Source organism: Phyllobates terribilis, unplaced genomic scaffold (assembly GCF_046119375.1).
Source record: "Phyllobates terribilis strain yellow unplaced genomic scaffold, ASM4611937v1 Scaffold_8__6_contigs__length_399053987, whole genome shotgun sequence".
Lineage (NCBI taxonomy): Eukaryota > Metazoa > Chordata > Amphibia > Anura > Dendrobatidae > Phyllobates > Phyllobates terribilis.
The window spans coordinates 379,320,596-379,347,005 of record NW_027362768.1 but is presented as its reverse complement, the minus strand read 5'-3'; the positions used below and the strand labels follow the sequence as shown (position 1 = coordinate 379,347,005).

The following is a 26,410-nucleotide window of genomic DNA, read 5'->3' as shown; positions in this document are numbered from 1 at the left end:
TCTGCTGAGCCGTGTATCTAATCCCATCCTGTGTGATACTGTCTGCTGAGCTGTGTATCTAATCCTATCCTGTGTGATACTATCTGCTGAGCCGTGTATCTAATCCTATCCTGTGTGATACTATCTGCTGAGCCGTGTATCTAATCCTATCCTGTGTGATACTGTCTGCTGAGCCGTGTATCTAATCCTATCCTGTGTGATACTTACTGCTGAGCCGTGTATCTAATCCTATCCTGTGTGATACTATCTGCTGAGCCGTGTATCTAATCCTATCCTGTGTGATACTGTCTGCTGAGCTGTGTATCTAATCCTATCCTGTGTGATACTTACTGCTGAGCTGTGTATCTAATCCTATCATGTGTGATACTGTCTGCTGAGCTGTGTATCTAATCCTATCCTGTGTGATACTGTCTGCTGAGCTGTGTATCTAATCCTATCCTGTGTGATACTATCTGCTGAGCCGTGTATCTAATCCTATCACGTGTGATACTGTCTGCCCGTATCTAATTCTATCCTGTGTGATACTGTCTCCTGAGCTGTGTATCTAATCCTATCCTGTGTGATACTTACTGCTGAGCTGTGTATCTAATCCTATCCTGTGTGATACTGTCTGCTGAGCTGTGCATCTAATCCTATCCTGTGTGATACTGTCTGCTGAGCCGTGTATCTAATCCTATCCTGTGTGATACTGTCTGCTGAGCCGTGTATCTAATACTACCCTGTGTGATACTGTCTGCTGAGCTGTGTATCTAATCCTATCCTGTGTGATACTGCTGAGCTGTGTATCTAATCCTATCCTGTGTGATACTGTCTGCTGAGCTGTGTATCTAATCCCATCCTGTGTGATACTGTCTGCTGAGCCGTGTATCTAATCCTTTGCTGTGTGATACTGCTGAGCTGTATATCTAATCCTACCCTGTGTGATACTGTCTGCTGAGCCGTGTATCTAATCCTATCCTGTGTGATACTGTCTGCTGAGCTGTGTATCTAATCCTATCCTGTGTGATACTGTCTGCTGAGCTGTGTATCTAATCCTATCCTGTGTGATACTGTCTGCTGAGCTGTGTATCTAATCCCATCCTGTGTGATACTGTCTGCTGAGCCGTGTATCTAATCCTTTGCTGTGTGATACTGCTGAGCTGTATATCTAATCCTACCCTGTGTGATACTGTCTGCTGAGCCGTGTATCTAATCCTATGCTGTGTGATACTGTCTGCTGAGCTGTGTATCTAATCCTATCCTGTGTGATACTGTCTGCTGAGCTGTGTATCTAATCCTATCCTGTGTGATACTGTCTGCTGAGCTGTGTATCTAATCCTATCCTGTGTGATACTATCTGCTGAGCCGTGTATCTAATCCTATCACGTGTGATACTGTCTGCCCGTATCTAATTCTATCCTGTGTGATACTGTCTCCTGAGCTGTGTATCTAATCCTATCACGTGTGATACTGTCTGCCCTTATCTATTCCTATCCTGTGTGATACTGTCTGCTGAGCTGTGTATCTAATCCTATACAGTGTGATACTGTCTGCTGAGCCGTGTATCTAATCCTCTCCTGTGTGATACTGTCTGCTGAGCCGTGTATCGAATCCTGTCCTGTGTGATACTGTCTGCTGAGCTGTGTATCTAATCCTATCTTGTGTGATACTGTCTGCTGAGCTGTGTATCTAATCCTATCCTGTGTGATACTGTCTGCTGAGCCGTGTATCTAATCCTCTCCTGTGTGATACTGTCTGCGCCGTATCTAATCCCATCCTGTGTGATACTGTCTGCCCGTATGTAATCCCATCCTGTGTGATACTGTCTGCCCGTATCTAATCCCATCCTGTGTGATACTGTCTGCCCGTATCTAATCCTATCCTGTGTGATACACCCCGTTATGTACTTCGTTATTCCCAATTGATCACAGATTATAATTCCTTTAGGCTTTAGTGTAGATGTCGCAGGACGCTGTGGGTCGGCGGATGTCGCAGGACGCTGTGGGTCGGCGGATGTCGCAGGACGCTGTGGGTCGGCGGATGTCGCAGGACGCTGTGGGTCGGCGGATGTCGCAGGACGCTGTGGGTCGGCGGATGTCGCAGGACTCTGTGGGTCGGCGGATGTCGCAGGACGCTGTGGGTCGGCGGATGTCGCAGGACGCTGTGGGTCGGCGGATGTCGCAGGACGCTGTGGGTCGGCGGATGTCGCAGGACGCTGTGGGTCGGCGGATGTCGCAGGACGCTGTGGGTCGGCGGATGTCGCAGGACGCTGTGGGTTGGCGGATGTCGCAGGACGCTGTGGGTCGGCGGATGTCGCAGGACGCTGTGGGTCGGCGGACGGCGTAGACGGTGTGATTCAGGGATTCCTGGCCCCGGGCCCCGGCTGGCGGATCTCACTCGCACCGTCTGGCGGATCTCACTCGCACCGTCTGGCGGATCTCACTCGCACCGTCTGGGTGTTCTCTGGTTAAACATAGGGAAAAAGGGAAAGACTCCCAGTGCTGAGCCCGAACCCAGAGCCCCATTGGTGCGAGGCGGATTCTGGGGCGGATTCTGGGCTGGGATTGGCCGGCGGAGTTTTACTAGAAGTTTTAGCTCCGGGCTGAAGTTGTGTGAATCAGTCTGTGCTGGGAGCTTGGAGGGGAAGGTGGAAGACTGACAACCCTGACAACCCAGGAGATGGCGCTCAGCGCTGGGACCCAGAAGGTGAGTGCAGATACTTCCAGCTCTTGTGAAACTACAACTCTCAGAAGAACTCAACATATGATAATGGTAATGCTGCTACCTGTGCTGGTGAATTACAAGTACCAGCAGAACACGGCACAGATTTACTTCTAGGTTCTAACTGTGAGGTCCCAGCTGAGGAACTACAAGTCTCATGCTGATTCCACAATTGAATACATCACCTCCCCAGTCATTGTGAAATGATGCATCACAGATAGAAGCACTACAAGTCCCAGCAGAACATACCAGATGCTATTCACAGGCTATTCGAGTAGTCCAAAATGTTCTAGTGTAACCTAAGCAGCCGACGTCTCCTATCTGCTGTAGGACTACAACTCCCAGCGTAAACAGGGCTTTCTCAGATGCCCCAGTATCAGGTCTAATGATACATGTCATGCTCATGTATGAACGTAGAACAGGTCTGCCGTTCAGGAGCCTCAGAAAGCTGGGTGACCACCCACTCACAAGGTGGGACGTTGCCCCTTAAGTAGCCGCCAGCTTTCCCAGAAACAGATATAACAATGTAACTGCTGAAGAGAAATATTTACAATCTGAAAAGAGAAACAACGTAACAATTTACATTTCCTGGGGATATTTATTATGGGGGGGCTCTTTTAGTATGTTCCCCCTGTAAGATCAGCACGGACTCTGTATACAGGGGGCTGCTAATATAGAATGAAGGCAGCAGAAGATTCACAGGGAAACAATTCATCCAAAGTCCACAGTAATAACAGGTGAGTAATGAGCGGCGCAGACCCCCCTGTGCTCCCTCCTATGTGCTCCCTACTTATGTGCTCTCTCCTTGTGTCATCAAAATGAATGGTGGCAGCCTGCTCTGTGTCAGGCAAACACTTCAGCAACACAAGAGGTTCTCAGCCGAAGTATAAATAATACTGCAAGAGAAAATCACCGCTCTGCAGAAAGGGAGAAGTGTCTGCAGCAGCTTCAGACCTCCGGGCACCACACACCTGGACTGGTAATAACTGGAGAAGAGCAAATAAGTCTCCGCTCCAGCAGTCAGGTCCGTGTTCTCAGGCTCCGCACCCGACTCCTAGCTGCCGTCATCCCGACTCCTAGCTGCCGGCATCCCGACTCCTAGCTGCCGGCATCCCGACTCCTAGCTGCCGGCATCCCGACTCCTACCTGCCGGCATCCCGACTCCTACCTGCCGGCATCCCGACTCCTACCTGCCGGCATCCCGACTCCTACCTGCCGGCATCCCGACTCCTACCTGCCGGCATCCCGACTCCTACCTGCCGGCATCCCGACTCCTACCTGCCGGCATCCCGACTCCTACATGCCATCATCCCGACTCCTACCTGCCGGCATCCCGACTCTATTGATTAATCAGCCTGATGCAACATCATTGTTGCAGCATGATGCACAAAAGATGTCATAGCAGAGGTATGCTGGCAGGTAGGAGGCAGGTGTAGGGCCTGAGAACACTGACCTGACTACTGGACCGGAGTCCTGAGAATTCACCTGCTCATCTCTACTATCAACCATGCATTATATGTATACATTGAGTGCAGCTCTGGAGTATAATACAGGATGTAACTCAGGATCAGTAATGTAATGTATGTACAGTGACTGCACCAGCAGAATAGTGAGTGCAGCTCTGGAGTATAATACAGGAGGTAACTCAGGATCAGTAATGTAATGTATTTACACAGTGACTGCACCAGCAGAATAGTGAGTACAGCTCTGGGGTATAATACAGGATGTAACTCAGGATCAGTAATGTAATGTATGTACACAGTGACAGCACCAGCAGAATAGTGAGTGCAGCTCTGGGGTATAATACAGGATGTAACTCAGGATCAGTAATGTAATGTATGTACACAGTGACTGCACCAGCAGAATAGTGAGTGCAGCTCTGGGGTATAATACAGGATGTAACTCAGGATCAGTAATGTAATGTATGTACACAGTGACTGCACCAGCAGAATAGTGAGTGCAGCTCTGGGGTATAATACAGGATGTAACTCAGGATCAGTAATGTAATGTATGTGCACAGTGACTGCACCAGCAGAATAGTGACTGCAGCTCTGGAGTATAATACAGGATGTAACTCAGGATCAGTAATGTAATGTATGTACACAGTGACTGCACCAGCAGAATAGTGAGTGCAGCTCTGGGGTATAATACAGAATGTAACTCAGGATCAGTAATGTAATGTATGTACACAGTGACTGCACGAGCAGAATAGTGAGTGCAGCTCTGGAGTATAATACAGGATGTAACTCAGGATCAGTAATGTAATGTATGTACACAGTGACTGCACCAGCAGAATAGTGAGTGCAGCTCTGGGGTATAATACAGGATGTAACTCAGGATCAGTAATGTAATGTATGTGCACAGTGACTGCACCAGCAGAATAGTGACTGCAGCTCTGGAGTATAATACAGGATGTAACTCAGGATCAGTAATGTAATGTATGTACACAGTGACTGCACCAGCAGAATAGTGAGTGCAGCTCTGGGGTATAATACAGGATGTAACTCAGGATCAGTAATGTAATGTATGTGCACAGTGACTGCACCAGCAGAATAGTGAGTGCAGTTCTGGAGTATAATACAGGATGTAACTCAGGATCAGTAATGTAATGTATGTACACAGTGACTGCACCAGCAGAATAGTGAGTGCAGCTCTGGAGTATAATACAGGATGTAACTCAGGATCAGTAATGTAATGTATGTACACAGTGACTGCACCAGCAGAATAGTGAGTGCAGCTCTGGAGTATAATACAGGATGTAACTCCGGATCAGTAATGTAATGTATGTACACAGTGACCGCACCAGCAGAATAGTGAGTGCAGCTCTGGAGTATAATACAGGATGTAACTCAGGATCAGTACAGGGTCAGTAATGTAATGTATGTACACAGTGACTGCACCAGCAGAATAGTGAGTGCAGCTCTGGAGTATAATACAGGATGTAACTCCGGATCAGTAATGTAATGAATGTACACAGTGACCGCACCAGCAGAATAGTGAGTGCAGCTCTGGAGTATAATACAGGATGTAACTCAGGATCAGTACAGGGTCAGTAATGTAATGTATGTACAAAGTGACTGCACCAGCAGAATAGTGAGTGCAGCTCTGGAGTATAATACAGAATGTAACTCAGGATCAGTAATGTAATGTATGTACACAGTGACTGCACCAGCAGAATAGTGAGTGCAGCTCTGGGGTATAATACAGGATGTAACTCAGGATCAGTAATGTAATGTATGTACACAGTGACTGCACCAGCAGAATAGTGAGTGCAGCTCTGGGGTATAATACAGGATGTAACTCAGGATCAGTAATGTAATGTATGTACACAGTGACTGCACCAGCAGAATAGTGAGTGCAGCTCTGGAGTATAATACAGGATGTAACTCAGGATCAGTAATGTAATGTATGTACACAGTGACTGCACCAGCAGAATAGTGAGTGCAGCTCTGGAGTATAATACAGGATGTAACTCAGGATGAGTAATGTAATGTATGTACATAGTGACTGCACCAGCAGGATAGTGAGTGCAGCTCTGGAGTATAATACAGGATGTAACTCAGGATCAGTAATGTAATGTATGTACACAGTGACTGCACCAGCAGAATAGTGAGTTCAGCTCTGGAGTATAATACAGGATGTAACTCAGGATCAGTAATGTAATGTATGTACACAGTGACTGCACCAGCAGAATAGTGAGTGCAGCTCTGGAGTATAATACAGGATGTAACTCAGGATGAGTAATGTAATGTATGTACATAGTGACTGCACCAGCAGGATAGTGAGTGCAGCTCTGGAGTATAATACAGGATGTAACTCAGGATCAGTAATGTATTGTATGTACACAGTGACTGCACCAGCAGAATAGTGAGTTCAGCTCTGGAGTATAATACAGGATGTAACTCAGGATCAGTAATGTATGTACCCAGTGACTGCACCAGCAGAATAGTGAGTGCAGCTCTGGAGTATAATACAGGATGTAACTCAGGATCAGTAATGTAATGTATGTACACAGTGACTACATCAGCAGAATAGTGAGTGCAGCTCTGGAGTATAATACAGGATGTAACTCAGGATCAGTAATGTAATGTATGTACACAGTGACTGCACCAGCAGAATAGTGAGTGCAGCTCTGGAGTATAATACAGGATGTAACTCCGGATCAGTAATGTAATGAATGTACACAGTGACCGCACCAGCAGAATAGTGAGTGCAGCTCTGGAGTATAATACAGGATGTAACTCAGGATCAGTACAGGGTCAGTAATGTAATGTATGTACAAAGTGACTGCACCAGCAGAATAGTGAGTGCAGCTCTGGAGTATAATACAGAATGTAACTCAGGATCAGTAATGTAATGTATGTACACAGTGACTGCACCAGCAGAATAGTGAGTGCAGCTCTGGAGTATAATACAGGATGTAACTCAGGATCAGTAATGTAATGTATGTACACAGTGACTGCACCAGCAGAATAGTGAGTGCAGCTCTGGGGTATAATACAGGATGTAACTCAGGATCAGTAATGTAATGTATGTACACAGTGACTGCACCAGCAGAATAGTGAGTGCAGCTCTGGGGTATAATACAGGATGTAACTCAGGATCAGTAATGTAATGTATGTACACAGTGACTGCACCAGCAGAATAGTGAGTGCAGCTCTGGAGTATAATACAGGATGTAACTCAGGATCAGTAATGTAATGTATGTACACAGTGACTGCACCAGCAGAATAGTGAGTGCAGCTCTGGAGTATAATACAGGATGTAACTCAGGATCAGTAATGTAATGTATGTACACAGTGACTGCACCAGCAGAATAGTGAGTTCAGCTCTGGAGTATAATACAGGATGTAACTCAGGATCAGTAATGTAATGTATGTACACAGTGACTGCACCAGCAGAATAGTGAGTGCAGCTCTGGAGTATAATACAGGATGTAACTCAGGATGAGTAATGTAATGTATGTACATAGTGACTGCACCAGCAGGATAGTGAGTGCAGCTCTGGAGTATAATACAGGATGTAACTCAGGATCAGTAATGTAATGTATGTACACAGTGACTGCACCAGCAGAATAGTGAGTTCAGCTCTGGAGTATAATACAGGATGTAACTCAGGATCAGTAATGTAATGTATGTACCCAGTGACTGCACCAGCAGAATAGTGAGTGCAGCTCTGGAGTATAATACAGGATGTAACTCAGGATCAGTAATGTAATGTATGTACACAGTGACTACATCAGCAGAATAGTGAGTGCAGCTCTGGAGTATAATACAGGATGTAACTCAGGATCAGTAATGTAATGTATGTACACAGTGACTGCACTAGCAGAATAGTGAGCGCAGCTCTGGCGTATAATGGTATGTTTTCACATTTGCTGATGATTTATTGGTCAGATACTCTTATTTTTTTCTATGATTATGTCTCGTTGTTTCTGGCAGTGCTCGGTCAGGTTATTGCTCGGTCTCTGGTCCTCATTGCTGGACACTTTCAGACCTCCGGTTGATCTCGCCAGTTCCGGTGGATGGGTTGTTATTATTATTATTAACCATCCTGCTCTTCTAGGTTCGGCTTCCTCCAATGTGTTTTGGTGCCGGGCTGCTAAATATGTAGACAAGGTGGTGCGGGGCGAGATGCTGCCGGACAGGTAACCGCACCCAGTCTGTAAATGAACCCTATAAAAATAACTCTGCGCCGTGAAGCTGAATGTAGACGATTCTGGAGCTGAAACCTCAGGCAAGAAAAGAACATGAAAACTCATGTCAGACACCGCAGAACAAGATCGGGCAACGTGTCCTCGGTGCCAGGACGGCAAAAACAGATGGTGCTGGAAATAAACACCGAGTGTTACTGCTTTCTCTCAGATGGTATCACACAGGATGGGATTAGATACACTGGGGCAACAGACGGTGTCACACCTGATCGGATTTGATACACAGGAGAGTATCACTCATGATAGGCTTAGATACACCAGCTCTATATATATATTATTACACATAGATTAGATACCCCAGCTCTACATGTATCATGACAAGCTCAGATATTATAAGTGCGCAGGCTTATTGGGGGGTAATGCGGCTGCTCCTGCGTTTCCTCATGTATCTGTGATATATGACAATCGTATAAAACACCCCAGACCGGTGATCACTGATGATCCTCAGACTGGGAAGCTCCAGAGAAATGTCTCAATTATGGAGGAATCTGCAGCAGATCCAGGTACTTGTTTCCGGATGCGGCGTTGGAGCCTCTGCCAGGAAGGGTTAGAGGAGGTTTATCCTCTCCGCCTCATTATTAATGAGAAAGTGATTCCAGATGCAGATGGTTTATTCCCCCTCTCTGCCCTGCACACAGGTCCCATTGTATAAGGCTGCAGAGCCGGGATTCAGGGGTCTGCACAGTACTGAGGTCTACAGGGGAGACCCCCGGCTGCATACACATGAAGGGGGGGGGGGGCTTATTGATGTGCTGTATAAAGAGTGTGGCTCAGATGTACACTGTGTTCCAAATTATTATGCAAATAATATTTTCTCAGATTTTCCCAAATTACCTAGGAAGGAGATCAAAGCCCGTCATGTCCCCCTGGTAGATTGTTGGGGTGACCTGGGTGTCAGTAAATGACCCTAATGCATAGATCAGAGGTAGTAGAGATTATCCACAAATTTGCTGCAGCTTTAACCCTGTGCAGCATAAGGCTGAATTCCCACAATGAGTATTTGGTGCAGTTTTTTGTGCTGTAGTTCTGCGCCAATCAGCCTATTTTGGCTACTTTGTTTTTTTTTATCATGTTTTTTCGGCTGCAGTTTTTGTCTCCTTTTTGATTGGCCGTGTTTTTAAATAAAACTGAAAAAAAGATAATTAGCTCACATCACCTAATACTCACAGGAATCCCAGGCTCACGGATTAGTGTCCAGCATACACTTGCAAGGATATATAAGAAAGGTAAAATCCGGTGCCACATGCGATTAAATCCTTTTATTCCAAAATTAAAAGTCACGACGTGTCCCTAGGAGGGGGAACAACTGGACGCATTTCGAGGACACAGCCCCTTATTCGTCAGTATACAAATGAATTAAAAAAAAACAACACATTTATAATAAAAACTGTGACCACCCCTAAACATGTGTGATAGATTAGTATACAAATTAGGATATTAACTTCTACTTAGACAAGATTTGCGTGCAACGAATTCTCAGAGAATATTCACATATAAACTTAGGAGAAAAAAAAAATAAAATTATATGTATTAAAATTTGCCATATAAATGCACAGAACAGAACATGCATATAATATTATAAATGCAAGCATATATGTATAATTTAATTAAAAAAAAAACATTAGATCTGATCTATAATTCATACCTTGCGGTATCCGTGCATTTAATTTCAATATCCATAATTTTTCTTTGTTATGGAGCATTTTTTCCCAATTACCGCCACGATGGGGACGTGATACTCTCTCTATGCCTCTAATATTTAATGTACTTATATTGCCCGCATGTACCTCTCTGAAATGTTTGGAGAGACCTGATAACCTGATGGATTTTGGGGCAGGATTTGCTCCTGTAATATGTTCTGATATTCTTGCTTTAAGGGCTCTGGTAGTGCGGCCTATATAATATTCTGAACAGCTGGCACAAGTTGCCATATAGACAACATGGGAGGTGTTACAATTTATATAAGACTCTATGTCATATTTCCTACCCGTGTGTAGATCAGAGAAACTTGAACCCATAGCGACATATTTGCACATACAGCATCTATTTTCACCACATTTATACATACCGACATATTTCCGCCAGGTGGGACTTTGTAATTTATTGTCCAAAAATACGCTGGGTGACAACATATTGCGGAGATCCGGACCTCTCCTTGAAACCACCCTGCAGCCTGCTTCCAATATATTAGACAATTTGTCATCCTGATATAATATGGGTAAATTCTTGACAAAAATTGGTTTAATGTAAAAATGATCACTATATGGCGTAGAGAAAGTTAATGACTATTTCACCTTATTGGAACTATGTTTTTCGGATTGTGTCAACAGACCTTCTCTATCTTTAGATGTAGCTATAGATACAGCCCTATCGATCATCCATTTTTCATATCCCCTAGATTTTAGTCTCGCTGACATGGTTTTAGTTTCCTCCTCAAAACCCTCTTGCTCACTACAATTGCGTCTAGCTCTAATGAACTCACCTACTGGTAAATTTTTTTTATAACATGTTTTGGGTGACTACTTTCAGCTCTCAAGAGAGAATTACCGCTGAAGGGCTTGTGGTAAAGTTTAGAGGTAATTTTTTAGAGTTTTGTTTTTTTGGTTTTTTTTCTCCTAAGTTTATATGTGAATATTCTATGAGAATTCGTTACACGCAAATCTTGTCTAAGTAGGAGTTAATATCCTAATTTGTATACTAATCTATCACACATGTTTAGGGGTGGTCACAGTTTTTATTATAAATGTGTTGTTTTTTTAATTCATTTGTATACTGACGAATAAGGGGCTGTGTCCTCAAAACGCGTCCAGTTGTTCCCCCTCCTAGGGACATGTTGTGACTTTTAATTTTGGAATAAAAGGATTTATCGCATGTGGCACCGGATTTTACCTTTCTTTTAAATAAAACCACTTTGTTTTGGAAACTTCCTGTCACTTCACTTTGTAGAAACTTTATCAATAAAGTCATGTGCGGACTATGTCTAATTTTACCGTGTTTCTGCTGCCAAAATTCATATGTGTTGATTGATTGTCTGTGGAGTCTAAGCGTCTCATTCAAGTCTATGGGGAAAATACGCAAATAAAACCTATTTTCTGCAAAAGTAATTGACATATTACAGATTTGAAAAGTGCACCGCAGGTCAATTTCCCCCCAAAAAAAGCGTGAGATTTCCATACAGTTCATGCAAATATGTTGAGGTTTTTTTTGTGCGCAAAAATACGCAGTAGAAAAAGTGCATCAATCCATATTGTGGGAATGTAGACTACAGGGTGAAACTCACATTTCTGCAACAGAATTGTTCTGCTTCATCTGAGAGTGACCAGAATTCCAGAAATATTTTGTAATCCCGTCCACATGCATTGTGCTATAAAGTGTTACATATTGACGACAGTTTGTTACAATGTGTCCAGTCCAGGTTATGACTAAACATCAGCAGCACAAATCTGACCCCCCCCCCTCTTATCTGCACTGATACATTGTAACAAATCAACCTTCCAATACCATTATTGTAGAATCACAGCTGTCACTGAGCTCCGCAGGATCCCTAACTCCTAGTGGGTGGGGGGGCTGCCATGGCTCAGACTTGGCTTTGACCTCTGAATCTATTGTTTATTTTTAAAGGACCTTGAACTTATTGTCTTCTGCCTCTGGGTTGTCCACGGGCCTCGTAGGAATATATGAAGCTGTCGGAAACCTGCTGCCGGTCCGTGCATTGCGGTCCGAGACCAAATGGAGATCCGCTGACGTCTCCAGGAGCCCTTAGAAAGTTGCAAAACTATTTTTTATGCAATGTTGGGAAGTTTATTTTTCAAATATATTTGTCACCCCCCCCACCCCTGAACTCGCGCTCTGTAAGGCACCTTAGAAAACAGCGCCCCTCTTGTCCTAGGCTATGTGTGGTACTGCAAGTCTGCCCCTAGTAAACACCCATGGAGACCCCTGTGGTGCTCTTTGCGGGAGAATGTAGCCATGTTTGTCTATTCCCAGACATCCCGAAGCTTCTGAAATCATTTTGACAACATTTTTGAATTGCGAGCTCATATGATTAGATCCGCCGCCATATCCTCTGTCACTCTAGGTCTGTTGTTCGGCGTTGTACTGCCGGGGGCACAATCCTGAACTTGATATATGCATTAGGTCAATGAAAGGGAAATCTAAGAATTCTTCAAGCCTAGGCTGGGGTGGGGGGGCATATAATTTCCTAGAATACTCAAGCATGACCGAGCACAATACCAGCTGCTATTTAACGCCTATCAAACGGGAAAAAATAAATTATAGCCGGAGATAATCCTATTATAACGGTGGAATTGCAGCCGCACTCGCATAGCGGAGCTGGAACGCGGCATTTCCTTACAGCCTCCTCCATTTCTCAGGGGTCGCATGCTGTAATTTTGCCCAATTTTCTAAGTAGGAATTTCTGAAGAGATTAAATATAAAGATGCAATGGAGGCGCGTTCTGTAATCCCACCCAGCAATCAGAACTAGGGGGTCCTCTGAGGCCGCTGGGGCATGCCCCCGATCATTTTCTAATAATTTGTTCCATCAGAGTGATAAAGGTACTGCAATTTTTAGAAATACTTCTAGCAGCGCCTGAACTGATCTGGTAGTACAGCTCCGCGCTGGGGTGGGGGGATAAAGTCACATAGGAGAACAGGAGAAATTTCCCCTGGTTATTAGATCCCATAGCCCCGGCACAGGACACCGGTAGAGGACGAAGACTGGATGACCATGAACGGGCCTTTTTGCAGTCGCTCATGGTGTTAATGATAAGTCTGTCTTCAATAAGCTCATTAGCTCCCCCTAATGGCAGCTGTAGGTGGCCTGAATTTTCTTTTTTTAAAGCAATAGTCTATACTGTCAGTCTGGGCTGAGCACAAAGCCTTGTAGTGAATATCACCCCTATAAAAATCCCACCTATAGTCCTGTAATGTCGGACTCAAGTTTAACAAATATGATAATTAGGTGCTTGGTGCAATCTGGGTGCAGCCAAGAGTCTCAGTGTACTGTTCCGCCCAGTTGTTTTGCATGTCCCCGCCTCTCTCACTGGTGACTGACAGCACTGACTTGCCTGAGCTTTTTTTTACAGAAAGTGCTCACTTGTGTCCCTCACTTCTATGGGGCCGATTCATTAAAACTGGCACTATGCACTTCAGTTTTAATGGTGGGACTCGCTGGAGTATGGTGCCTCCACTTAGTGAATTTGGTGCATCCTCTCATTGGCATACGTCTCCATATGTGTCGCCAGAAATGCTACTCCAGTCAGGGATTGGAGTAGCATTTCTGGAATAAGAAAAGCTGTCACTTTTGCTGCTTCAAACTAATGTAAAAAACACCAAAAGTTGCAAAAGTTTTGCAAAGAATGTGTAGCTTTTCAAAGTGTTTTACTTCTAGTTTTCTTGCAAAGCTACATTGATAATTTGTCACCTATGTGCTAAGTTTATACAGACTGGGCTGACACACTCCCTTTAAAAGGGGTTGTCCGGTCCAAATCGATAAGTCTGCAGTCACTCTGTGTAACTGCAGACTTATGACTCCCCCAGTGCACGCACTGTGCGCTGTGGGGGATCGCCGGTTTCTGAGCCGGGACTGGAGGATATGTATGAGTGATATATACTCCCAGCCAGTATGTAATTTTGCTTGGTGTTTTTTTTTTTCAGGGTTTGCATCAGTTCCTGTAAAGAAAATGCCGACAACTGTGAACATTTGGTTTTCTTTTTTTTGTGAAGCAAACAACAAATAGGACAAAATAACTGAAAACTTCAGTGTGTATAACTATTCACCCATAACTATAATAGTACATAACTATTCTCCCATGCTTTTGTTAATTGACAAAAGCCTGGGAGAGGCTGAAACACCTTGTTTCGTGTGGATTGCCATTAAAAAGCATTAGTGAACACGTGAGTACCAGGGCTTGTTCTTTTCGTCTGGCTGATTACCCACATGCAGCACCTTGGAAATGGAGTGCTGACTGTTTGGACTTGGTTTTCAAATCACTGACAGTCTGAAACAGGTTTTGCTCAAGAATATCCCTGTGTTTCGCACCATCCATCTTTTCCTCGACTCGGACCATTTTCCCTGTCTCTGCTGCCGAAAGACATCCCTATAGCATCATGCTGCCACCACCATGTTTCACTGTGGGGATGGTGTTCCTGGGGTGATGAGCTGTGTTGGTTTGGCGAAGCAGACACTTTGATAGCCAAAAAGTTCAATTTTGGTCTCATCTGACCACAGCATCTTCCTCCATACATTTGGGGAGTCTCTCATATGTCTTTTGATCCTTACAATTTTTGTATGTATGTAAAGACTTTCTTTCTGCCCACTCTTCCATAAAGGCCACCTCTATGGAGTATACGGCTTATTGTGGTCGTATGGACAGAAAATCCAGTCTGCTTGGGAACTCTGCAACTCCTTCAGGGTTACCTTTGGTCTCTGTGCTGCCTGTCTGATTAATTCCCTCCTTGCCCAGGCTGAGAGTTTTGGTGGGCGGCCCTCTCTTGGCAGGTTTGTTGTGGTACCATGTTCTTTCCATTTGATGATAATGTATTTGATGGTGCTCCGGGAGATTAGGATATTTTTTTATAACCCAACCCTGACTTGTTCTTCTCAACAACTTTGTCCCTGACTTGTTTGGAGATCTCCTTGGTCTTCGTGGTGTTGTTTGGAGATCTCCTTGGTCTTCGTGGTGTTGTTTAGAGATCTCCTTGGTCTTCGTGGTGTTGTTTGGAGATCTCCTTGGTCTTTGTGGTGTTGTTTGGAGATCTCCTTGGTCTTTGTGGTGTTGTTTGGAGATCTCCTTGGTCTTTGTGGTGTTGTTTGGAGATCTCCTTGGTCTTTGTGGTGTTGTTTGGAGATCTCCTTGGTCTTTGTGGTGTTGTTTGGAGATCTCCTTGGTCTTTGTGGTGTTGTTTGGAGATCTCCTTGGTCTTTGTGGTGTTGTTTGGAGATCTCCTTGGTCTTTGTGGTGTTGTTTGGAGATCTCCTTGGTCTTCGTGGTGTTTTTGGAGATCTCCTTGGCCTTCGTGGTGTTGTTTGGAGATCTCCTTGGTCTTCGTGGTGTTGTTTGGAGATCTCCTTGGTCTTCGTGGTGTTGTTTGGAGATCTCCTTGGTCTTCGTGGTGTTGTTTGGAGATCTCCTTGGTCTTCGTGGTGTTGTTTGGTTAGTGGTGCCTCTTGTTAATGGTGTTGCAGCCTCTTCAGAAAAGGTAAAGTGAATACACTGACAGACATGTAACACTCAGATTGCACACAGACGACGTCCTGTCACTAAGCATGTGAATTATGAAGGGAATTGCTTGCACTTCATAGCAAAAAGGGTGAATACATATGGACATGCCAATTTTTAGGTATTTGACTCAATAAATTTAATTTATGCCTATATTTTTCGCACCTCATCAACTTAGACTATTTAGTGCTGATGCATCACACACAAATCGGATTACAAAACTATTTAAACACCGGTTGTAATGTAACAAAATAGGTAAAAAGCCAAAGGGGGTGAATACTTTCACAAGCCACTGTATAAGAAGAAGCTCTAATCCCTATAGGTCCCTGCATCTTGTACCTTAGTGCACTGCTACATCTGCAACATTCCCACTTGTAAATGCCACCTGAGCACGCAGAGTTATCACCTTCTGCCCTCAGTCCATTTTCCAGTGCGAGTTATAGCTCTGCGATAAGCCAGGAATGCACTAAGCACAAGCAGAAGGTTTTTTTTAATTTGAAAGTGGTGGGGGGGAAAGGAATTCGTGTCTATCTTCCTGGTTTGGTGAAGTCTTGCAAGGTCTTGGAGAAGCTGCCAGGCTTATTTCTGTCTGCTGTGACAGAGATGACGGCTGCAATGAATTTATGTGACATGACATATCTCAGCTAAACAGCCTAAGCCCCTGGGACTACAGGACCGTGCTGCTAGAGCTTCCAGCCGGCTGCATGCGAATGATCTCTTGCAGGGACCGAATACCTTCCACAAAACACAATATAGTCTGACAATAGTGCCTTGCTCTTAAGGGGGACAGGTGAGGTGGATTAGCACATGCCTTTCTGGTTATCTTGCACCAATTTAATCTTCTCATGTTTAAAATAGACTCAAAGTGATGGTCGAATGCAACATTTAAGATGAGTAACATTCCCGTCTTCCTCTATCACTGTTATTCCACCTGTGATCACGTGGTGTCACTGTAATTAACTGTCTTTGATACAAGAAGTGAAGGTAAACTCAAGGGCACCGCTATGGGGTCTGCAGACAGGCCACAACTTGTGCAGGGTAGTTTTTACCATGGGAATTAAACCATTATCAAAAAAAGTAAAAAGGAGCAAACAAATGCAGATAAAGGACACTTTTCAAGATCCTCTAAAAAAGTTTGAAATAATATGAAATTCTCATCTTCTTTCTTAATTTTGAAGTCTTGCACCATGTGGTTACAACTAAATGTGTCTAATGATGCCCAATCATATGGCTGATTGTAAAAACTGTGAACACCTGCTAACTGAATGGATCTTATAGATGTGTCCTCTTATTTTCCAGATGCCGGTGGGACAGCAGAGTGCAGAGAGAGGTCCTCCCTGTGTGAGGTGTAAGGGGATGTGCACAGGATTCCAGACGCACTCCTGGAGGTAAAGTCATTAGACAGTAAACTTCTGCACACTGAGAATGGATTGGATCCGGAAATAATCAGGAAACGCGTCTGGCTTCTAATGACCTGTTTCTTCTGGATTTGTAATCATTGCATTTCGTAAAAGGAAAAAAAACAAAAACCTAAATTGTCGTCATATGATAAAATGTATTTCCGAGTAAAGCCATGTGACAACCAACGTGTTCACTATGGCAGCTTCCATGAGGTTTGTCACCACTGCCAAGATACGGTGTGATACATCCCTTACTCTTTTACCTCTGAGAGCTCCAAGTGACTGCAGGGTCCCTGGACCACCCCACCTTGACAAGTGCAGATAGCCTTTGGGATATGTGCAATCGCACAAGGTATAATGGGGGCACAGTGAAATGCCAGCTAGTGCCTATATACATCATTCTCCTTACTGAGTAGCTTTTTACATGAGTTTGTTTATTTGGTGACTGTATGTTAGTATTATTTGAGCATTGTATGGCGGTATTTATTTACTGTCTGATACACTTCAAAAATATATATACAGTTGTAGTATTGCATTGCTATTTAGGCAGTGGTTTCAAATTATTATTTGGCCGCCATATGGCACTTTTATTTGGGCACCATAGAGTATGACGCTGAGTTAGACACTATACGGCAGCATTGTATAACCATATAGAGAAAGACACCGGCACAAGATATCACCCCGATCAACATCCACCATAATGAAGCACAGTTTTATCCAGACCACCAGGCACCACGGGTCCCCTAAGCTTTTCGGCCCTGGCATGGACATGGCAAACCCCAATGGCAGTAAAGAATGAAGCTTTATATTTATCGGCTACTTAAAGGCTGTCAGGAAAGTCGTGGGGAAGAAACGACATTAGGCGGTGATGTGTGGAAGCAGCGAGCGTGAGACATAATCACAGATAGACGACGCCATAAAAGCGAAGACAAAATGAAACTGAAATAAACAAACATTGTAACAAATGCGCGGCGAGATGACAAATGAAAGCGAGCGATCCGGGTGCTACTTCAGCAGACTCTTAGTGAATTATTAATGATGATCATCTGTAGCCGGAGAGAGAACAAGCTCCTATTCATGTCAAAGAGAAACATTCTGGGTAGTAACCGGTGTGACAAATGAATATTCTGTATCAATCACGCGGCTCAATAATGAAGCAATTTATGGAGCGTATCTGGCGCTATAAGTAATTCCGAAAATGAGGGAAACATATTGACTTGTTATCCTGTCTGGTCTTTTAGTGCTCAGCCAGATGTCTGTACTGTAGGTCTCGTGAACGCTCGGCTGATCACTGACGCAAAGCGAGCGATAAACTCACAAAACTACAAACTAATGAGCGAGCGGTCGGAAAAATAAACCGCCAGCTCTTCAGACTCGGCTAATTGCTGCATGGAAACGCCTCAATTAACTCCGAGCTTCTCGTTCTTTTGATATGGTGTGGGCCGGGAGAGGTTGTTGAAGGTTTGGGTCTGCGCCTGTTTGACGGTCTGTGACCAGCCGGCGGGCTCCGTAACACGATGGAAGGGGCGACGTCTGGGTAACTAGGGGTTGACGCATTACAAATTCTCTTGGTCTTGGAATGTCTCGGAGGGGTCCTCTCGTTTTATGAAAATGAAGATTAATCACCACATAATGAATACTTCTGCAATTTTCTAACGGACTTGTTATTTCAATTCTCCTCCATTTTAAAGATCTGTTTGCCACCATTAATGAGAACACTTGTGCAGCTGCAGTCTGGTACACTGCTAGTCTGACTGTCATCGGAGGAGCGGATACAATTGTATCCTCCAGTGCAGACAATCCTCTGTGAGCGCCAGACTGATACATTGTAGCTACCAATGAGATTTGTGCAGCTGCTGATGGGTTTAGCTCACAGAGCATTGTGTGTACCAAGAGCGAAACCGACTGTGTGCGGGATCACAAAAATGATCTTATTGACTGACAGCAAGCAGAGGGCTTGAAAATTGGTGAAGAATCAAAACACAAAGTATATCAGAAAGTTGTAGAGTAGAAAATAACCTGATTTAAACAATGTAAAGTGTTTTTACTTTTTTTTTTTTTTTGCTTTTATTTTACTTTATTTTTATTCAGGGAATGCACATGTATAATAGCAGCAATAAACAACCAGTGACCCTATCTACTGAACTCAAGCATCTAATGAGTAAAGGTCATCGTGAAGAGAGGGGGAGGAGGTGACCTGTGATATCACCTAATGTGAATGGTGGATCCTGTGTTAGCTGCCATATATAGAGATGTTATCAGACCTTGTACAGGAGGAGGAGGAGGTGAGCTGTGACCTCACATATTGTGTAGCTGCTGTATAGAGAGGTGCTATCAGTCATTGTACAGGAGGGGGATATAGCCGTGTTATATCAGGTGTATTTACTATGTAGCAACGGGAGGTTCCACTATGGCAGACCGCGGAGGAGGGCACAGACTGCGGAGGAGGGCTCAGACCACGGAGGAGGGCACAGACCGCAGAGGAGGGCACAGACCGCAGAGGAGGGCACAGACCGCAGAGGAGGGTACAGACCGCGGAGGAGGGTACAGACCGCGGAGGAGGGCACAGACCGCGGGGGAGGGCACAGACCGCGGAGGAGGGCACAGACCGCGGAGGAGGGCTCAGACCGCGGAGGAGGGCACAGACCGCGGAGGGCTCAGACGCTGACGGCAGAGGCCAGTGGTGTCCAGCTGAGCGCGGTCCATCCTTCATAGGGCTAAGTATTATTTTAAGAGGCCCGATTACTATGTGCCACTCGGAGACTGTGTGGTATAAAGGGGACAATTACTCCATGCTGCATTAAGGAGGCTCTATTGCTGTGTGTGGCCAGAGGTGGGCACTAGTAATGTGGGGTGCTATTAGTACCTAAAAATATGAGTGTGCTTCCAATACTCCAGCAGTAGAGTATTGTTAAGAGGGACAACAGGATGGGATATTTGTGTCGATGGACGGTATTTTACCCGGGATCCTTGTGGCTTGGGCTGGTGCAGATGAGCACTGGCAATAGTGCAGCATAACGGGGGTATTTATGGGGCTGCTGGGGCAGATAGCAGCGCTATATGGGGTACCACATAGTCGTTCTGCTGTATTTAGCTGTGCAGAGCTGCGCTCACATATATAAGACCTATTACTACATGCTGTCGTCAGGCCGCCATTACATAGGCTTTAGCAGATTTACCTGGGATATTGGGAAAGCTGCACAGGCGCCTCTCCTGATACATCAGAGCGGACATAAACCCGGCATTAATCAGCCCTGGCAGAAAGTGAGGGGGATAACATAGGTGTTTGGGCCTGAAGCCGAGAATTTTTGGACAAGAGGAAAGGTCAGAGCCGGTATCTGCTCTGTGGTGGGGGGCTGCAGGAATCTGGAGCACAAAGCTTCTGTGTCCCCCCCCCCAAGATAAGTGGGTGTCAGAGCAGACGAGATGTGGCCACAATAATGAAGCCTAGAAAAGTCATCGCTGCCAGGAAACGTGTCGTCCATTCATCGCAGACCTTCCATGCACAGAGCAGATCGAGGCCGACCCCCCAACCACCGCATTATTGCTGTAAATGTCCCATCCCAAGACAATGTGTGCACCATATGGCAGTATCATTTAATAATGGCATGGTGTTATTATTTCAGCTCTGATTTATAGCATTGTGTGATTACTGGATGGCATTATATAGCAGTTTTACGTGAGCCCTTAATAGAGGTATTATTTACTGTATGCAGTCTGTGGTGGCTTTATTTAGGCACTGTCTGGTGGTATAATAATATTAGTATTATTTATGCATTCTATAATGGTATTATCTATGCACTATATGGCGGTATTATATTTGCTCTGTTTGGTGGCATTATTTGAGTCCTCTATAGTGGTATTATTTATACACCTTATTGTGATATTATTTGAACACTTTGGTATTTTTTAGGCATCTTTATGGCGTTATTATTTTATGTATTGTTTAAGAACTGCAAAGCCAAAAGTGTTTAAAGATTACAAAGTCAGGAGGCCTTGCTGCCTTCAGACCTTTTGAGTCTTAGCGAAAACCTGCTGACACATTGTTTTTAACATGTAATCTGACATCAGCTTGATGCAGGAACTGAAGTCCTGATTCCAGTGATGTATCACTTACTTTACTGGGTGCAACAGTTATGATGGTGGGGAGACCCAGGGTCTCCCTTGGGCATAACACTACTCAGACAACACAGGGCGACAATACTTTATTGGACCGCCAAACGGACAATAACACACAGGACAGTCCCAGCTAATACCCAAGGTGGTGCAAATTACACAGTCTCCCCCCTCCGCTGGCTCGCCGGGGATAAAGCATCTGTGACTTTGAGGCTTCCAGGGCCGACTACCCCCACCAATGGCACCCCGCTTTTTGGCGGGCACCCACAGAGAGGTGGTAGCGGCAAGCTCAGGAAGCTGACAGTCCATTGAGGTACATGGCCAGGTGACCTGAGAGTCCCACCCTGGCCTCTCCGAACATATCCATGGAACCAGGTGACCGGTGGGTACCAACCTGGCTTTCTCCAAGTGTATACATGGGTTACAGGTGACCGGTGGGTCCCAACCTAGCTTTCTCCAAGCGTATATATGGGTTCCAGGCGACCAGTGGGTCCCAACCTGGCTGCTCAAAACATATCCATGTGTTTCAGGTGACCTCATTGTCCCACCCTGGTTTCCCCAAATGTTTCCATGGGTTCTGTGATAGTCAATGAAGCAGATCTGTATTCTTCCAGCCAGGGCCATGTTCCCTGTAGAATCCAAATCTGTGGTCCTTCTGGATGGAGCCATGCTACCAAGCTGCTGTTCTGAAGAGTTACTGTGCCTCTGAGTCTCTCTCGGCTGTCATTTTGTAAAGGTGTTTCTCATCATTCATAGGGCAGGGGCTCATGTCTCATTGTTTGAGCATTTAATCAATTTGCATAGGTTAGCTTCCATTACTCTGCAAATCAACAAGCTAGCTGGCCTGGTTCAATATGTAATTAACATATTAGCAAACAGCATTGTTCAATGACCCTGTGCTAAGATAACAGTACAATAAACTGTAGGAGCTGATATAAGATGTAAATAACAGCCATTCATCAATTAACAAATATCGACTCCACATACAAGAGAAGTCAACATTCAGACTTATGACAAAAGTCCATGTTTCTTGTCCCACCTGAAGAAAGAAAAATACATAAATTCAAAAGTCCTCATAAAAATAATAGTGTATTTCTCCTGACGTACTGTATTTAGACGTCTAGATAATTAAGATTAAAAGCTGTGTCCTCAGAGATGGGGTCACTGTTTTCTCTGCAGTTATTGCAGAGCTCAGAATGCTAAGCCCTGTATAACCCCGCCCACACCCCTGATTGGCAGATTCCTGTGTACACTGTATCAGTGCTAGGGGTGTGGTTGGACCAGGAGGCAGGAGACACCTAGTCCTGTAGTGATAATCTCCTGCTGATAAAACACTGATTGCATTGAAACAAGAACACACAGCCCAGAAAGTGAAACATCACAGGAATCAGGGTCTCTACCTCTACATTCTAATGATCTCACATTATATAGAAAAAGCCTGCTGACAAGATTCGCTCTGACTAATCACAAAGTGACAATTTCAGACCCGCTTATGCGTCATAATTTGTGATTTTTTTGCGGTGTTATGTATTTATGACATTACATTATTTTATTTTCCAATAACTATATATAAAAACAAATGTGTATAGCTTTTTTCACTTGACAAGCTTCTAGTTCATGAATACAATGCTATAGTAGCAGTGAAGACTGACACTGTGATGAGATAGTGGGGCAGAGGAAGGGATGTAGCCCCCCCCCCATAACAAGGCAGCTGTATACATCATTGGGACCTGTTGATAGCGGTATCATTAATATTTGCAAGTGATTTGTTTTCAGGAGTCTCTTCTTCTCCTCACGTCATCTCATCTCATACTGAAAATCCCATTGTTCCAGGAAATGGTGTGGTCTGTGCCAGTGCCCCCGTGAGGACCACTCTCTACCCACAGAAGTAGAAGAAGATCATCGGATCGGGCAGCTGCTCTCAGATACCCGGTACTCCGGACTGACCGCACGTGTGAAAGGCAGCGAGGGGGCGCGAGTCTACAAGAGGAATCGTATGATCATCACCAACCCCATTACCTCCCGCAAAGATCCCACCTTCCTCACTGTCACCTATGAGTGGGCACCTCCCGGGCTCAACCAAAAACTGGTATGTTCATCATACTTCATGTCCATGGCTGCAGTGGTCAAAACTAAGTATACTGTAGAGTTTCACACTCAAGGAGTAATAGACAGGATCTTCTTGGTAACTCCATCTTTTTCCCCCAACTTCAACTTTATATAAATGTTCCGCACCCAAAAATTGTGGCAAAATGAAAAGTTAACCCTAAAGGAGGGAGAGGAGGGGGATGCAGCTGCTGTTGAGACTTCATGCTGTGAGAGGGAGGAGGGAGAGGCAGAAGAAAAGCATCTGATTGGTTTAGAGCACACAGCTCCGCTCTGATATCACCAATGGGCAAAAAACACGGAACCAGAGGGAACGGAAGAAATCCAAAATCTGCAGGCTCCACTCTCCGTTTCTAGCACGTTGGGGGATTTATTTGGTAAAAGTAGATGAGTTTATAACTGAGCGTAAGTTATATACTAATGGCTTTATAATCTGTGTTTCTCCAGGCCATGCGCTATATGGAATTAATCCCGAAGAAGCTCCAGCCCGTGGCTGGCACAGAAGGGGCACATTATCGACGCCTACAGCTGGTAAAGCAGCTGCCAGTCCATGACTATGACCCAAAATATTGCAAAGGTCTGATGGAGGGTGAGAAGTCAGTAATGGAAGCACTTGTAGAGCAAATCAAGGAGAACGTGATGGGGGTGGCAGAGGTGGCATTACCATGCAGCGCCAAGCAAGACGAGAAGGATCCTAGTGCTACAAAGGTGACAGACAACGCAGCAGAGGAGCCTGCGGACAAGGACTATGTGAGTACTGCGCTCACCCGGCTTCTCCGCCACCTGATACTCTCATATAGTGAAGAGCTCTCACTTCTGTATTGCTCTATGTGTTAGTAAATTGGCTCCCAAGAGTTGTGACCATATCGAAAAATTGAAAAAATAGAATTTTTAGCTAATAAAGAGAAAATAACATTTAAGTATTTTTTGCTTTTCTCCTCCAGTTGTGCGAGTTTTGTCAGCAGCTAATGCCCGCTGATGCCCCAGCCATCTATGCCGACCGGGCAGGGTACAAGAAACAATGGCACCCAGCATGCTTTGTATGCTGCCAGTGCAGAGAAGCCCTGGTGAACCTAATCTATTTCTGGAAAAGCGATCGGCTGTGGTGTGGGAGACATTACTGTGAAAGTGAGCGGCCACGGTGCACGGGATGTGATGAGGTGAGAATAGTGACCCACTATGTATACCAGTAAATATAACTACTATAATACTGCCCCCTATGTACAAGAATATAACTACTATAATACTGCCCCTATGTACAAGAATATAACTACTATAATACTGCCCCCTATGTACAAGAATATAACTACTATAATACTGCTCCTATGTACAAGAATATAACTACTATAATACTGCCACTATGTACAAGACTATAACTACTATAATACTGCCCCCTATGTACAAGACTATAACTACTATAATACTGCCCCTGTGTACAAGAATATAACTACTATAATACTGCCCCCTATGTACAAGAATATAACTACTATAATACTGCTCCTATGTACAAGAATATATCTACTATAATACTGCCCCTATGTACAAGAATATAACTACTATAATACTGCCCCTGTATACAAGAATATGACTACTATAATACTGCTCCCTATGTACAAGAATATAACTACTATAATACTGCCCCTATGTACAAGAATATAACTACTATAATACTACTCCTATGTACAAGAATATAACTACTATAATACTGCCCCTATGTACAAGAATATAACTACTATAATACTACTCCTATGTACAAGAATATACCTACTATAATACTACTCCTATGTACAAGAATATACCTACTATAATACTGCCCCCTATGTACAAGAATATAACTACTATAATACTGCCCCTATGTACAAGAATATAACTACTATAATACTGCCCCCTATGTACAAGAATATAACTACTATAATACTGCCCCTATGTACAAGAATATAACTACTATAATACTGCTCCTATGTACAAGAATATAACTACTATAATACTGCCCCTATGTACAAGAATATAACTACTATAATACTGCTCCTATGTACAAGAACCATAACTACTATAATACTGCCCCCTATGTACAAGAATATAACTACTATAATACTGCTCCTATGTACAAGAATATAACTACTATAATACTGCTCCTATGTACAAGAATATAACTACTATAATACTGCCCCCTATGTACAAGAATATAACTACTATAATACTGCTCCTATGTACAAGAATATAACTACTATAATACTGCCCCTATGTACAAGAATATAACTACTATAATACTACCTCCTATGTACAAGAATATAACTACTATAATACTGATCCTATGTACAAGAATATAACTACTATAATACTGCCCCTATGTACAAGAATATAACTACTATAATACTGCCCCTATGTACAGGAATATAACTACTATAATACTGACCCTTATGTACAAGAATATAACTACTATAATACTGCTCCTATGTACAAGAATATAACTACTATAATACTGCTCCCTATGTACAAGAATATAACTACTTTAATACTGTTCCTATGTACAAGAATATAACTACTATAATACTGCTCTATGTACAAGAATATAACTACTATAATACTGCTCTATGTACAAGAATATAACTACTATAATACTGCCCCCTATGTACAAGAATATAACTACTATAATATTACTTTCTATAGAGAAATGTGGATCAGAGTAAGGAGAATGTTTGTGTGTTATTCATGTATATTTTGTACTCTTCCTCCTGTAGATTATCTTCTCAGAGCATTTTCAGCAGTATGATGGCAAGTCGTGGCACACAGAGCATTTTACCTGTGCCGGCTGTGAGCAGTCGCTCGTTGATGGGCCCTATGTCCTGGACAAAGCTCTTCTCCTCTGCCCCCTCTGCAGCAGTAGCAGAGCCGCTCATTAGATGGAGGATTGTTGCATCCAATCCTGGGGCATCCGGTGGATTCCTTCTGCCTGATGTCGGTCCTGGTAGCTCCACCATCATCTCTGGACTTTCCAGCTTGGGCACAATGTAGAGATGACCATCCTGGAGCTGTGGTGTCACTGGAGGAGCGGTCATCAGGGTGACTGACCATTTGTGCACCTCGCTGTTGACAGATCTTGAGCGGATGTTTCAATGCCAAATACTGGAATACTAACAGATATTCTATTTA

At 44.0% G+C, this 26,410-nt stretch overlaps 1 protein-coding gene across 1 annotated transcript; it reads left to right on the top strand.

The window, feature by feature from the left end:
- Nucleotides 1-2,389: 2,389 nt before the first annotated feature.
- Nucleotides 2,390-26,410, top strand: LMCD1 (LIM and cysteine rich domains 1). The gene is made up of 6 exons (XM_073645025.1): nucleotides 2,390-2,685; nucleotides 16,935-17,023; nucleotides 22,985-23,240; nucleotides 23,705-24,007; nucleotides 24,202-24,417; nucleotides 25,999-26,410. The coding sequence occupies exons 1-6, from the start codon at nucleotides 2,659-2,661 to the stop codon at nucleotides 26,158-26,160; spliced, it is 1,053 nt and encodes a 350-aa protein (XP_073501126.1). The 5' UTR covers nucleotides 2,390-2,658; the 3' UTR covers nucleotides 26,161-26,410.